The sequence below is a fragment of the Hypomesus transpacificus genome, chromosome 15 (assembly GCF_021917145.1).
Source record: "Hypomesus transpacificus isolate Combined female chromosome 15, fHypTra1, whole genome shotgun sequence".
NCBI lineage: Eukaryota > Metazoa > Chordata > Actinopteri > Osmeriformes > Osmeridae > Hypomesus > Hypomesus transpacificus.
In genome coordinates, this window is record NC_061074.1 from 14,208,920 (window position 1) to 14,223,868 (window position 14,949).

Genomic DNA, 14,949 nt, shown 5'->3' on the forward strand with positions numbered 1-14,949 from the left:
GTAGTATTGATAATACAGTTATGTAAAGTAGAAAGAAAAAAATGCGGGTTTTGTCCCTAGGAACTGAATGACACTCCATATCCTCTCAAAATCAACATGATAGGCTCCCTACTCATGAAAAGCTTGCATGACACACCCTACTGTCCAACTGGTGTCAGTGCATGAGTGGCCTATGCGTGAGTGATGAGGAAAAACGGGGAAGGGATCTGTACTAAGTCCTTCACAATTGGCTCAGATTAATGAGCAAATGAGCTCACAGCCAAACTATTCTCTAACCGGGAGCCTTTCTGCCACAGTCACCACTGACACGGTGGGCAGTAATGGGACAAAAGGGCTGCCGTTTCTCTCTCTTCCTCTTCTCCCCTGTTCAGGTAGGGTCCTTCGTTGCTAACTACAATATAGAGTAGGTTGGAGGACAGGAAGTTTCAAATGTGGATGTGTTGTAAGTTTTGCACGAAAGCAGAGGGCATCTCAGGCGATTATTGTGTCAGGGAAGGCTACATGTTGTTTTTAAAGTGAAGCGGTGAATGTGGCATGCAAGGCAAGACAAAAATATCAATTCTAATGCAGGTAAACCTTGATGTTTTCATGCATCACATGGATGAGAATTACAAAACAATTATGTCAACAATGTTTTTAACATAATTTTTTAAAATTCTACAACAGTGTGCCATCCTTTTTGAGTGGAGGGCTTGATATGACAAATTTGTGATGTTTCTATTTCTATGTTTAATATTTAGCCTAGTGCCTTAGATGCTTTCAATTATTAAGTAAACTTCTCAGTCAGATGCAGAATGCCACATAACAATCTGACTGTGTGGTAGATTGTATAATTTGTTGTTAAATTCAAGACAATAGCTTCTTGTCATAGTCAAAGAGTTGCTTTTTCTGGTGTCTTTCACTAGGCCAACTTAGCATTGACACCTACAGAGTTGCTACCCTCACCAAGGAGTCCAGAGGTGAAGTTGCAGCCGGTACCCTCATCTTCCCCCACCTGCAGCCCTCTGAGTCCAACAGAGAGTCCAACAGTGAGTCCAACAGTGAGTCCAACAGTGAGTCCAACAGTGTGTCCAACAGTGAGTCCAACAGTGAGTCCAACAGTGAGTCCAACAGCGTGGGCCCCCGTGCTCTCCAGTGACGATGAGGATCCTGTCTGCTTTGAAAGGCCTGCTGAGACCACAACGCTGCTCAGCATCAACAAGGTCTGTCCATAGAATTTAACATTTCGACCAGGGTGATGTAAACCTTACTGGTGATGCTACTTTACTATGCAGTGGCATGCTTAGTAGTTTTCAGCTTGATCATGTGTGCAGCTTTAATATACAGTAATTATATTTATATGTCGGAAACATTTCAACATGGGTTGAAATTCACAGCACAACATTGTTATGACAACTATAATTCTGTACTCCGCTGTAGAGATTAGACAGGTAGCAAATACAAGGAAAAAGGTGTTGGGTTATCACAAAATACCAGCACAGCTAAAATACACCTAAGCATATATTGCACAAGTGTTTGGAACTCTTCTGAAGGCATGTCACACTATCCTTCCAAAAGTTATTCCTTAATTAGGTGTTTTGATGATGGTGGTAGACAGCACGCCTAATACATTGGTCCAAAGTCTCCCATTATGTTTAACTGAGCTGAGATCTGCTAACAGTAAGTACCATAATCAGATCATTTTCATGCTCATCACACCATTCAGTGATCCCTTGTGCCCTGTGGATTGGGGAATTGTCATCCTGGAAGAGACCATTCCAGGATAGGAATGTTTCATCACAGGAAAAAGAAAAAAAGGTGATATGAATTACTTTGTAAGGAACTGCAGTGACCGTTCCCTCTAAAGGGATAAATAGGGCCCAAACCATGCCAGAAAAATGCCCCCTACACAGCCACCAGACCTTCTTGCTGTAGGGGTGCAGTATTCAGACCTGTACTGCTCTGGGTGCATGCCACACATGTACACACCCACTTGTAGAGAATAGGATCAAGTATGACTCATCTAACCACCCTTTCCCCACATCTCTCTACTAATGGTTCTCAACCCTTGTCCTCGGGGACCCCCGCCCTGCATGTTTTAGATGTTTCCCTGCTCCAACACACCTGATTCAAATGAATGAGTCATTAACAAGGTCAGTAGACTCATGACTCATTCATTTGAATCAGGTGTGTTGTGACTCATTCATTTGAATCAGGTGTGTTGGAGCAGGGAAACATCTAAAACATGCAGGGCAGAAGGGGGATCCCTGAGGACAAGGGGTTGAGAAAGCCTGCTTTAGATCAAAACCCATATATTTTTCACCACAGAATTCTAAAATATGCATTCATATTTGTAATGAGGGGCAGACCAACATCCAGCGGCGTAACAAGGACTTGGCGGGCCCGAGTGCAGATCTCACCAACGGGCCCCGTACCGACCTATCGTCAGGCGAAATTATTGAGTTTTCAGTTTAGCGATGCGCAAGGAAATTTAGGCTACTCATGATGTACAATTAAGGGTAACGACTGCTCCTTCTATGTGAAGATAGATTACGGTTTTCAAAAGTGAACGGCTCTGACTCGCGAGTCTCTGGCTCTAGATTATGCTTGCTACAACACAGAATGAGCATAATGGAACAGTCAGTCATGAGCCGACGTATCTGCGACGTTTGAAATAGAGCACAGAGATGAGAAGAAAATCTGATCATTTACCGAGGCTTATTCGACGTTATGAATGACGTTTCGATCTGTCATGTGTGCTATCTGGGTACTAAAAAAAACAGTCACTTCGATGGTGAATATTTGATTTTATGTTCGTTAGATATGCTAGTTTACATTTAGTCTATCTAGCTTTAGCTATTTTCCGACTACATCCTGCACATAGTTTACTATATCTAACCTGGCCGCTGCCTGGTAGCCTAGGCCTATATGTGCATTTTTATGACGTTTAATAGCCATGTCAACTGCATACACCAGACAGTAAACGTTATGTAATTATTAGCCTACCCTGGTGGCTGAGTTTCACACTCATTGCTGTTGCCGGGCTGGGGGTCAGACGTAGCGTCCTCTTCAACACGCTTCGCCACAATCCAAATGAGGATAGTTTTGACAGCTTTGCCACCCTTACATCTTGCTCTTTTCGTTCCTGCCGCTTTCTGGAGCCACTTTTATGTTAAAGGGTATGGCATGGGGTAGCCTAATTCGCTTCAAAACGCTAATGCAACACAACTGTAGTATCCCAACAACTGTTTGTGGTATTCCAACAACTGGATGGGAACAATCGTGTGTGGGTGGGCGGGAATCTTTGACAACAATATTACCCAGACATCCTTGCTATTTTTCGAGGGCAATATTACTTAATAAAAACGACATTTGTTTCATTCAGCAAAAGGCAAATGAGGAAAAATTAATTATTTGCTGTTGTTAACACTGACTGTTTTTAAAATGTTTATTGGGCAAGTGATAGCTCATAATTATGAATAACTGACACCATAATTGAGAAATGTTTGCGAATTGATAAGAATGGATCATATGCGATCCTCAACTTGCGGTATAACAGCGGTGCAAGGGGCCTGGTCAGATTGCCTTAAGGGGCCCGGTCAGGTTGTCTCACTTTTACTGTGAGATCGAGGACGGGCCCCCTTTTGCCACGGGCCCTAGTGCAGCTGCACTCCTTGCACTCCCTATAGTTACGCCACTGCCAACATCCCTTTCCATGTGGTTGTTGGCAGACTGTTCATGTTAATCAGTTGAGCAGTCTTTGTGACTGAAGCTCCTGTAATGAACCATGTTTCAAAGTCACATATGTGTCACCTTTTTCCACAATTTAAGTTACTTGCAAGTGCTCTGAATTTGTATACATGCCCCAGAGCCAGGAGCGTAGCCACGGGTAGGCATGGGTAATCACAGGCCTACCCAATTTGTTCCAAGGCCTACCCAAAAACGAAAATATCTCTGAAAAATGATGCACCGGGTGCACATCGCAAAGTAAATAAGAAAAAAATCCTGAAAACATTATTCTGGCTATGACCCGGCCCAGTACATGAAGGTATGTTGCTTTCATTGTGTCATGTCATACACTTGTATGAAAGCATATGCCTTTTTTTCTGTTTCTCCACTCATTTATTAAAATGTCCGTCATTTGCCACCTGTTGGTGTGTTTGGAGTCATGGTCCTGCTGGAAAACCTACCTTTCTGTTATCGGGTTTAACAATGCATGCCTCGGCTTGGTAATCCCATGATTTCACGATACCTAACGTCAGCAAAGAAGCCCCAGGTTATGGGTCAATCAGATCAAATGATGTATGGTAGAAACAGGAACATCATTGATTCTGGAAATCTGAAAGTGAAATTGTAGTGGGGGTTGACAAAAATCTTACGTTCCATGTATTTCTTTACCACTTGTGTGGGATGTTTTTTTCTTGTCATTTTAGTAAATAAATATTTTTATTGCAAGCAACTTGCTTTTGGAATTTAAAAAGGGGAGCATGTATATCAACAAGATCTACATAACATTATCTTTAATGTTATGTCCTGATACATGTCTTAACAAGGTTAAGACATGTATCAGGACAGGTTTGATTTGATATTGAGATCATGCAAGGAAGTGAAGAAATAATCTAAATTAGTATTGTTCTCCTGTATATGTGACACCGTCACTAACCTTCATAACACAGAAGCACCCAATCCCAATTCTTACCAACACGTAGTTGTGAGCATTAAGGTTGTGTCCTATGCCCAGGATAAGCCTGAGAACAGTCTCAAGAGGGATTAGAAATGTAATCCCCTTAACCCAGTTTCCCCTCATACCTTCTCTCTAGATGCCATTTTATGCAGGATTTCCTTTCTTTGGTGTCTTTTTGTTAACTGGGACAATTAAGTTAAAAAAAAATGGTAATGCAAATGAAGTGTACACAGTTGTCATTGTAAATATGTAAGATAATAAGTCCCTCATCTACCTGGATGACACTGAAGTGTTGGCCTACTTTAATGATTATGTTGCGTGCTGAGTCTGGTTCTTCTTTCCCCCACAGAGTCGTGCTCGACTGTCGTTCAAGAGGCGTCCGCCGACACGACAGCACAGAAGGTCCGCTGGAGAGGAAACAGTGACATCTGAGCTGCACAGTCCCCAATGGAATGGTGACAAGGACCATGTGTTTGAGGTTTCAGGACAGGAGGTTCAAGAAAGTCAGGGAAACTCCTGTGATGAACCAGATCCTCTGAAAGTGGCTGAAGGAAAGAAGGACAGTACAGCAGACAAAGGACTGGAGGTCACTTCCTCTAGCTGTCTAAAGGCCACAGATAAGGCAGCTCTGGCACTCCAGGAGTCAGAGGAATCAGAGGAGCAGGCCCTGGCCTCCCCATCTCAGTCACAAGCCTCAGGTGTTATGGAGGCCATTGAAGATGGACTTGTTGGTTTTTACCCAGCTGGAACAATAGATGGCAGCATTAAGACAGAGGAGCAAGATCAGGTTTTTTCAATGGTTGACTAAAATGACAATTAGAAGGTCTAAAGTGTGAACAATGATGGACATTTAACATAAATTAACAATTACATATATGTATAAACAATATTATTTATGTCAAAAAAGAACAAGTAGGGTGCCATGGTAGCTCACTGGGTAGAGCATGTATCACTAAGGCTAAGGCCTAAACGCAGGTGCCCGGGTTTGAATTTGGCCTAGGCCATTTCCAGCATTTCTTTCTCTCTCTCTCTCTCTCTCTCTCTCTCTCTCTCTCTCTCTCTCTCTCTCTCTCTTTCTCTGTTTCTGTTTCTGTCTCTGTCTCTCTCTCTCTCAAAAACTGTCTCCTTCAATGCAAATAAAGCCAAAATAATATCCAACGAAAAAGAGCAAGTATGTCTTCAGAGAACATTGGTTATCTACCGATACATACATGTAATTTTAAATTGATTGAATATGAGTGTTTGGGGTATGCTAATATTTCTCTCACATTGTCTAGGTATTTTAATAAATGGCTCAATAAATGACCAAGACAGCAGGAGTACTATTTTCATAACTAAAACATTCAAGTAGGTAACAAATAAATAAACAAATACATTAATTAATAAATAGGACAAGCTATTATCTAGATGGTTAAATGAAGCATACTTCTCCAGCCCAGAAATACGCTATTTAGCCTACTCTACTGTATAAGACAAACACCTTGTATACGAAATGACTATGATGCAGTACAACTCGCCTAAATGAAAGGAAATGTGCCTCTTGCAAGCCTCTGAATAGAACAAAGATATGATTTATATCTGGTTCTTCGTATAGCACTTGTACATCATCAATCTGTATAGAATAGAAAGATGTTCTAATAAAAACTAAAAGTACCAAAGTGTTGAACCACTAGGGGCAAAAGGAGACTAGACAGTGGCTACCACGGACATTTATTTACAAGGATTCTTCGGTAATCAAGAAACAAGTTATTCGTTTAGCCGTGCCTACGGTTATAACCGTAAACATAGGCTATAATTTAAAATGATGTTTGATCTAACCCTAACCTTAAATTGAGAAGGTCCAGAGTCTAGTCTCATGCACATTTCAGAAGTCTAAGAAAACGTAGACGCCTTCAAAGTATTCATTTTCTTACATTAGAAGTTTTCACCTAAACTGTGATCAGTATCAACACAAATGCCCGTGTCTGAGGACAGTTTACTGAACAGTCTACATAAGAAAACAATGGTATTAGACTATTGTTCTACTTCCTGAGAAGAAAAAAGCCTTGACGTCATCACACTCCTTTACGGGATTGACACCTGGAAACAATAGTGGAAAAGTGAATCCTTATCAATTGGAATGTATTTAGTCTACAATTAATTGCACATATTGTTATTTTAATCAAGACAATGTTTTGAGAATTACGTCTACCAACGTTCTCATTGGAGGATATTCTGAAGTTTGGGTAAAGTTATGGAGAACATTGAGTTAACGAAAATTGAGGTGAGTTGGTCTTTTCGGGATCAGTCAGCAGGTGGGACAGAAATGCACTTCGCCAGAATTCAGTCGTGTAAAAGGGTTTTTGGGATGGCCTAAGAGGTCCAATAATAGCATGCACCCGTGGATCTCAAAAGGAAGCCACTTTATTATCACTCGGCTTAGTGTTGGCTAAGACTGAGGGCTCTGTTTACATGTTTAAATTCCCGGAACTTGTTCACTATTCCATTTCAAGGCGACTACAGGAAATGGTGCGAGAACAGAACACGACCCAGAGGCAGGAGAGCATTCCCCTCTCATTCTTCCACAGGTATCAATGAGTAATAAAAAGCATATTATTTAAGAGAGTAGAGACTGAAAAAAGCTTACAAAGAATCACAAATATATTTGTAGGGATACTGTTCAACTCGAATTAAGTTGTAATTTTTACCAGGACTTAAGGCTATATAAGGTAGTTATTCAGTGTGGCAAATGTAGATGAAAGTGAAAATGTATCAGTCAGTGTGCGGTCTTCATGAAAACAATCACATCTACACCATCCTTAACAAAGATATGCACATATTAAGGACACTTGTTAAACATATTTTTATAATTTCAAGACAGAATACAGCCCTACCCTGAAATGCCTTTCCAGCCCTGCTGTGAAATGCACCCCCCCTCTAATTTCTATTCTGTGTGGTAAGGGGCTTGTCAGTAATGGAAATCAGCAGACTGCAGGCCAATCTGCAGAGGCCCATCAAAGATCCACCTCAACCACTTCGGAAAATCGGGAGTCTTCACAGACACAGGTTATTTACGGCACTTGATTCTTTAAAAAAATTATGTTAATCCATTTAACTATGGCATCCACATGGCAACAGTGGACTTTTGAAAGGAAAGTCAAACATGGCTTTGTTAACGATGAGTATCTGTGTGTTTGTGTGTAGAGAAACACACTATTCAGGATTCTGAATCAGGATGTATACAAACGTGTGAGACTGTGGATGGTTATCGTCTTCATTATCCTCCTCATCTTTGTCTTAATTATGGTTTCCCTGGCCTTGTGCACAGGTACAGTACACATAACCCATTCACAGAACCATAAATGCACTTTGTCAACAGCATGCCACAATGCTGTACACATATGCAGAGTAAAAGACAAAATATTTGATTTACATATGGTTCTGGTGAATACCTGTGTCTGATATTTATGAATATTATGTATGGCTTTAACATGGTTATGTTTCTCTTATGGAGAACAGTGATTCATGAGGATGTGGATGAGAAGTATGATCTTGCATCTTTTACGGTGTCACAATACTTCAACGGCAGCTTCCAACTACCCAATCAGATCTTCTCAGCGGAGCTTCTTTCCTCCCAGTCCAATAAGACCCAACCCCTATCTATTGAACTACAAAAGAAGGTTTGGCTGATGTATTTTTGAGCTTCAAGCTTATAACAGTGCTCATAAATAATATAAACGTCTATTACAGACCTGTTCAAAGTCTTTCACATCCCAAAATTGGAATCTTTGGTCAGACAGAGAAAGCAATCTCTCTCATTTTAATGTTCTTTTGAGCCCTTAGTAGTGTCGAAAGGAATTTGTATCTAATAACAGAGTTCTGAAAGTAGTGAGTCAGTCATTCACAATTCTGTTCAGTGTCCTTGTTTTATGCCTCACCCAGCTCAATGACGTCTACCACCACTCTCCTGCCCTTGGTCGCTACTTCTCAATGGCTGAAATACAGGGTTTCAGGTGAAGCATATTCTACATGTCTTTATCTGATATTCTCTACTAATTTCTACTCGATTTCATCAAACAGTAAACAGTACTGTATGTATGAGTCTAACAATCGGTTGATGTTTGTGTCAGGAATGGCTCTGTTGTAGCTAAGTATCGTCTAAGCTTCCTGATGCCTGAGCAGCACGACCAATTGAAGCATTTCACCCTAAGTCGAGAGGTGGTGTACAATGTTCTCAGACAGCACCTGTACGACCAGGAGCCAGAAAAGGAGGGGGTGCTGTATATTGACCCTGCTTCCCTGGAAATGGAGGGTGGAAAAAAAGTTTAAGTAGTCAGATTCACCAGGACATTAACATTGTTTTTACTGCCAAAGACGTGTTTCATTCTGAGCACAGAATTATTATTTTTTTTGCAGTTACTATTGAGTCAGTGCCTAAACTGTGAAGTATAGGCCTAGGTGAGTATACCACTACCAGTATCTACTTCTCAGTCATGTGTTTTGTGTCATGTGTTTGTACGTCATCAAACTGTATGTGTCAGATGAAGTGGTCAACAAACCCCAACCACACAAGGAAGACAGAGAGATGCTCACACAAATTAAGCAATTTCGATCAGTTCTATCTCAATGTATGTAAGTTTGATCATGTCTTCCTAAAAAATATGTGTTTATGTCTCCCAGCTTTGCTTTAGAACAATCACCAGAGTCTAAGACATCACCATGACGTCTCTCTAACAGGATGGAGAAAGAATGTGAATGGCAATCTGGTGACAGCTTTTCTACTTCCCTGAGACTTAGAGCTATGATCACTGTTTGCACATTGACTGTGTTTTCTGTCTAGACAGCTATCTAAAGGTACTGTAAGTGGGGATTTGGATGGGATTCATTTATGGGGCTATTGGGTTTGAATACTACGAGCTTTACAGTGGAAAGATTATGTCTGTGGACTGGGAGACACTGTCTTACTGTACATGCCTTAACTTTGAGTAATACAGCCAAAATGTGTACACATTTTTATTTCTGCTGCTTGATTTTATATATTTATGTACCTATCAAAAGAGAGAGAGCATATTTACACAGTCGGATTTGGTACTTTTCTATTGTCATTGAAATAAAGAATATTGTAATTCAAATGAAAGAGAGCTGAAATTGTAATAATAAATTATGTTATTACAAGTATTTACCTGTAAGTGTGTGCAGATGGTCGTGAAAATTCAGATTGAATCATTCCTGGAGAGCAAGAGATGGGTGGACACAGAACATTTTATTTCAGTTTAGCTTGTTTTTTTCTGCCCAGACTACCCACTGTCTGAAAACAGTGTTGGCGATAAAGACAAACTGTTGAGTTTCATAGTCCACATTTCTCAATCTTTTCAATCTTCTTTTTGGTCGAAAGATCTGATTACCAGTTTTCATCATGTGACGCCAAAACTGTTGCCACACATGAATTGCAAGCCTTTTGACATAAGGGACTCAAAAGAGGTGCCAGAGTTGACAACTTCAGTCTTTAGATTACTTTAGATTACTTTCAAGACCAGTTCTAAATATATTTCTTACTGTGATTGAATTTTGTTAAACTAATGTGTCTCCTGGCTGGAGATCTAAATTCCACTTGCCAAACGGTACAGTTGCCAAAACATTTTTCTCTTACTTGAGGAAAAGGCTTAATCCATGTCTGCGAAACTGGGCCTTAATGTTAGAAAATGGTCAAATAATGAAAACAATCTCCTTGAAAATATAAAGGGTGTATTGATTTTCCATGAACACTATAATATAGACTTGGCCATTTCCGTACTGATACTGCTTAGTGTATTGGCAGCCATTGCTGTCTGCTGCTCCTGGCATGAGTCCCTGTTAATCCTGCTTTCAAGATGGTTAATCGCCTAAAGGTAGATTTACTATAACAGGACTGCTGAGCTTTGATATTCTGATTGATTTAAACACTGCTCTTTCATTTGGAAGCCTCAGCCTAGAGGTCTTAAATTGATGATCCAACCAAAGGTCATACACATGAGTCAGTCATAGGTCACTGGTGGCTTCACAGCCAGTAACTTCTCCACGGTTGCTGGTGCTTGTTCAACAACATGGCATGTGTTGATCCTCTCAAAGTGTGATTTTAGATGGGTGATTGGACAGGGATTATATTGAAAATCAGTTTGTCAGTCCAGTTAGTGGTACGTGTTTATGCAATCATAAACCCTTAGCGTTTTGATCACAAGTTATAACAATCTGTCTTTGGAGATGTTTTCTACAGTTTAAAGGAAAATGTTATATATAAAAGGACTAAAGTGATCTATACCTACTGCAAAGCTTGGTAGCAGGAGCTGGAAAGTATACATAAATGATTGCATTCTATTTCACTTTCACTACATAAAAATGTATTTCTGAAATGGCTGAAATAAAACGAAGCTTACTGGGGTCCCTTTGCATATTCTGTAATTTATGTTACAATAACCCTAACCAAAACAGATCCAGGTTGAGGTATTCCCTGACCCCACTGCCACTGCAGGGCAATCCTTGTTTCAATAGGGTTAGTCTTGTGTTCGACTGTGGGTGGTGAGATTCAGTGCTATAAAAATAGAATGTTAGGCAAGGAATTAAAGTTGTCATGCATGTTCTGCCAGTTCAGTGGATAGGAACTGTTGTGCAAGTGTCCAATACATACTACAACTACTCTGCACGCCAGAAATGTTCTTGAATTCTTGGAAGTGTTCAGCTGTTATCCAATTTGTGTGTTAACTCTCTTTTTAAGGTTTACTTGCCATGTGGCTTACAGCTTAGATTAAGTCAGTCAATGCATTAAGTCTGTGCCTGTCTAGTGTTGCCGGCACTACACTAGCACAGCTTTCACCAGGCAGTCTACCTTTGCCAGCTCCCTGCAGTCATCTGGGTGCTTTGGACAGTATCCCCACTGCCGAAGCCTCTCTACACTGTAGAAATCATGGGTGCCCACGGCTCAAACATGGATGATATTTTGGCAGAGGACATGCACCACTGGTATAACAAGTTTATGAAGGAGTCTCCATCGGGTCTGATCACCCTTTTTGAGTTAAAGACCATGCTGGAGCTGCAGGGCATGACAGAGGAAGCTGGCAGCTATGTAGACCAGGTCTTTTTTACCTTTGACATGGATGGGGTAAGAGACACAAAGTCTCTTTCCTTCTTAATGTTAATAGCTGTTTTGTTTTTTTACGTGGTGTGATTTGCATGCAAAGTATTTTGAGACTCACAATCACGCTCCTTTGTCTTATTTGACACTACAGGAAATTGAAAGTTGTATTTCTAGTAGTAAGTAGAATGATTAAGTATAGTCAAGTGTGAAGTCTTGATGCTTCTGTTTTACAGTGATAATCATCTGTGTCTACCTAACTCAACTTGCTCTGTACAGTAGAACATCTGACACTGCAAGACTCTCAAAGAACAGTCAAAAGGTAAAAATGACCCTGAATGTATCTAACAACCTTCTCTATATATTTCTCTTCTTAGGATGGCTATATTGACTTTGTTGAATACATAGCAGCTGTAAGTTTAATGCTGAAAGGAGAAATCAATCAGAAACTAAAGTGGTACTTCAAGCTTTTTGACCAGGATGGAAATGGGAAAATTGACAAGGATGAATTGGAAACAATATTCAAGGTATGTCATTTTTATTTTCTAATTTACTATCAGTGTTGAGTGACTTAAATAAGGTTTTGGGTCTATGCAGCTGAAGGTTTATCTTCTTGGAATAGCCCCCTATTTCAGAGCTCTGATGGGGTCAAAAACTTTAAAATAGCCATGAACTGGACACAACCTGTAATCTGAAGTTCTACTTATCTAGTCCCAACGTCGACACAAGCTCCAGTATGACCTAAATCCATTGCTTTTCTGTCTAAGACACATATAATAGATGACACAATATTTACACACTGCACTGTGGAAACCAAAACAAAAATAATAAGACATTCATTGTAATATTATATTTTTATATGACGTTTATATATGACAATGTATTATGTTTGATACAGTGTCTCCATGCATCAGGCATGTGTGTTAAGCTATTTTTACTATGTCACATACTGAAAGTGTAACATTTGAGGTTTGCGGATTAACCGCAACCTTAGACAAAGCGTAATGATCTGCGGGCATGCGAGTGTGTGTGAAAGTGTGTGATGATGTGTGTGTGTGTACTATCTTTCATGTCTCCCAGGCTATACAGGACATCACCAGGGACTATTCTATTCCTCCTGAGGAAATTGTTACCCTTATATATGAGAAGATTGATGTTAATGGGGAAGGTAAATACTTTTTGATTGACATAAACAGGATAAGTTGCCTCAAGTGTTGAAATACACTTTTTTAATGGCATAAAATACCTATAAGCAATGACAATATACTTTGATGGATTTTTGTATCTGATAAGTATGGCTTTGTATCGATCCAGGTGAGCTGACCCTGGAGGAGTTCATCAGTGGAGCAAAGGACCATCCGGACATTACAGAGATGCTCGCCAAAATGATGGATCTCACACGAGTCCTGGAAATTATTGTTGAGGGACAGAGGAAAGTTTGCTGAGTGACTCTCTGGTTGCTTATACATTGGACTATACAGAATAATTTAAAAAATCTAAGCAAAGGAAAGAAGTGGAAAGCAATGTAAAATAACTTGTGAAAAAGGAGACTTTGATCGCTCCTATAATTATATCTCAACTGATCTGAGGATGGAATTACAGAGCTAACAACACTGCTTGACAATGAGTTCTATAAGAGAATCACCTGAGACAATGGAGACCTGCTTGTGATCGCCTATTCTTAGTTCCTCTACTCACCAAAAGATTGTCTTAAAAATGTTTCCTAAAACAGAAAATCTAACATCAATTAAGCTGTGACAACAAGTCTAACCACATATTTATCAAGCTGTGGACATCCCGCAGAATGGAGAAATAGTAAATTAGGTGTTACACTGGCAATGTTGAGTAATGATTGCTGGTTGCTGGCTGCTGGTTGATCATTTACTGTTGTAAGGGATTTAACAAATGATGTTTGCTGGTGGCACTTTCCACAGAGAGACAAGCTGTGTAGTGCACATTTTAAAATGGTTATTATGCAATTCCTCTATTTTCTACTGAATTTAATAGAACATACGTTGAGCCATCAGACTAATTGCAGTTCATGTACCTATTTCAATACAAGGCCACCCAATCCCTACTCACAAATGGAAAAGATTGCACTTTATAGAATGAAATGTCCCTAACCAACCTGTTTTATTCACATTAACTGGTCACAAAATGACAGTATTCATGTTAAATAAGCTACTGCCTCTCTTGTTAAATTTGATTGTCTGTGACTGTGAAATCATTGAGTGTATAAGGCTGTAATTTTACAGTATATTATTTAAAAGTGTTTAACTTGCCTTAAAAATAAAATTCTGAAAAACATAAAACGAATAACAGTAACATTTCTCTTATTACTAGTCTCTATGTTTTAAAATATCATACAGGATACAGCACTGGACAAGGTACTTGCAGAGCAAGGTAAACACTCTTGTAACACAAACATACACTGGACCACAACCTTGCCCTAAACTGGATGAACTTTTAAGCTAGATCTCAAAATAAGGATTGATGATGTGGAAGTGGATTTGGAAAATATTAAAAGCAGTTTATATATTATGTCAATGCCTGTATTAGTGTGCATATTGGTACATTGGCCATTCATCTTGATAAGCAGCTCTAACACAATGTCATTAACCCTAACCCAATGTTTTAGTTACTGTATTCATAAAGGAAAAATGTGTCTCGTAATAACAATTGACAAAATGTATATATTTTAAATACATTGTCAATCTTTGTATACGTGTATAAGTAGTGCTGAAACAGACAAGATAAGTATCAAATAGATACACATGCATGTTAGTAACTTCACAATGCAAACAGTGCAGACCTTAAATGCACTGCCCACTTGAAGCAGTTTAAAATAACTTTCAATAGTGCTATAGTATAACAACTAAATTTATTTCATGGCCATCACATAAATATTGTTTAGAAGGTCTGAATTAATCATTTAAATCAGTACATAATCATACTATATGTGATATAGTGAAAAACACTTTAGACAGCACACGGTGTCACAGTGGACTTTCAGTCACTGCCAAAGAAAACGGCAGCTTGTGAAAATCAAACAATTGAGAAACTTGAGCCATCATTGCAGTCAAAATGTTCTTAAATCAGACCACCTAGTTGCATAATATCACCAGCCAGTTGCATAATATCACCAGCCAGTCAATGTCAGGCAAGCGTTTTGCATAAAAACCCAGCCTGTTCTTTCATG

The 14,949-nt window shown here is 39.5% G+C and overlaps 3 protein-coding genes across 4 annotated transcripts; all 3 read left to right on the forward strand.

Annotated features, from left to right (window-relative positions):
• Positions 1-320: 320 nt before the first annotated feature.
• Positions 321-5,474, forward strand: zgc:153184 (uncharacterized protein LOC751652 homolog). The gene is made up of 3 exons (XM_047036160.1): positions 321-371; positions 906-1,202; positions 5,013-5,474. Exons 1-3 carry the CDS (start codon positions 321-323, stop codon positions 5,469-5,471), a joined length of 807 nt encoding a protein of 268 aa, XP_046892116.1. The 3' UTR covers positions 5,472-5,474.
• Positions 5,475-6,602: 1,128 nt separating this feature from the next.
• LOC124478203 (TPA-induced transmembrane protein) lies at positions 6,603-9,820 on the forward strand. Its single transcript, XM_047036396.1, has 8 exons — positions 6,603-6,926; positions 7,156-7,230; positions 7,604-7,708; positions 7,847-7,970; positions 8,162-8,322; positions 8,585-8,655; positions 8,773-9,100; positions 9,323-9,820. The coding sequence occupies exons 1-7, from the start codon at positions 6,897-6,899 to the stop codon at positions 8,969-8,971; spliced, it is 765 nt and encodes a 254-aa protein (XP_046892352.1). The 5' UTR covers positions 6,603-6,896; the 3' UTR covers positions 8,972-9,100; positions 9,323-9,820.
• A 79-nt stretch (positions 9,821-9,899) lies between these two features.
• On the forward strand, positions 9,900-14,010 carry guca1c (guanylate cyclase activator 1C). 2 transcript variants are annotated; one of them, XM_047036397.1, is made up of 4 exons: positions 9,900-11,777; positions 12,128-12,277; positions 12,831-12,918; positions 13,065-14,010. In XM_047036397.1, exons 1-4 carry the CDS (start codon positions 11,583-11,585, stop codon positions 13,193-13,195), a joined length of 564 nt encoding a protein of 187 aa, XP_046892353.1. In that variant the 5' UTR covers positions 9,900-11,582; the 3' UTR covers positions 13,196-14,010. The 2 variants fall into 2 exon arrangements, with proteins under 2 accessions (XP_046892353.1, XP_046892355.1); XM_047036399.1 differs by having other exon boundaries at positions 9,900-11,750.
• The last annotated feature ends 939 nt before the right edge of the window (positions 14,011-14,949 follow it).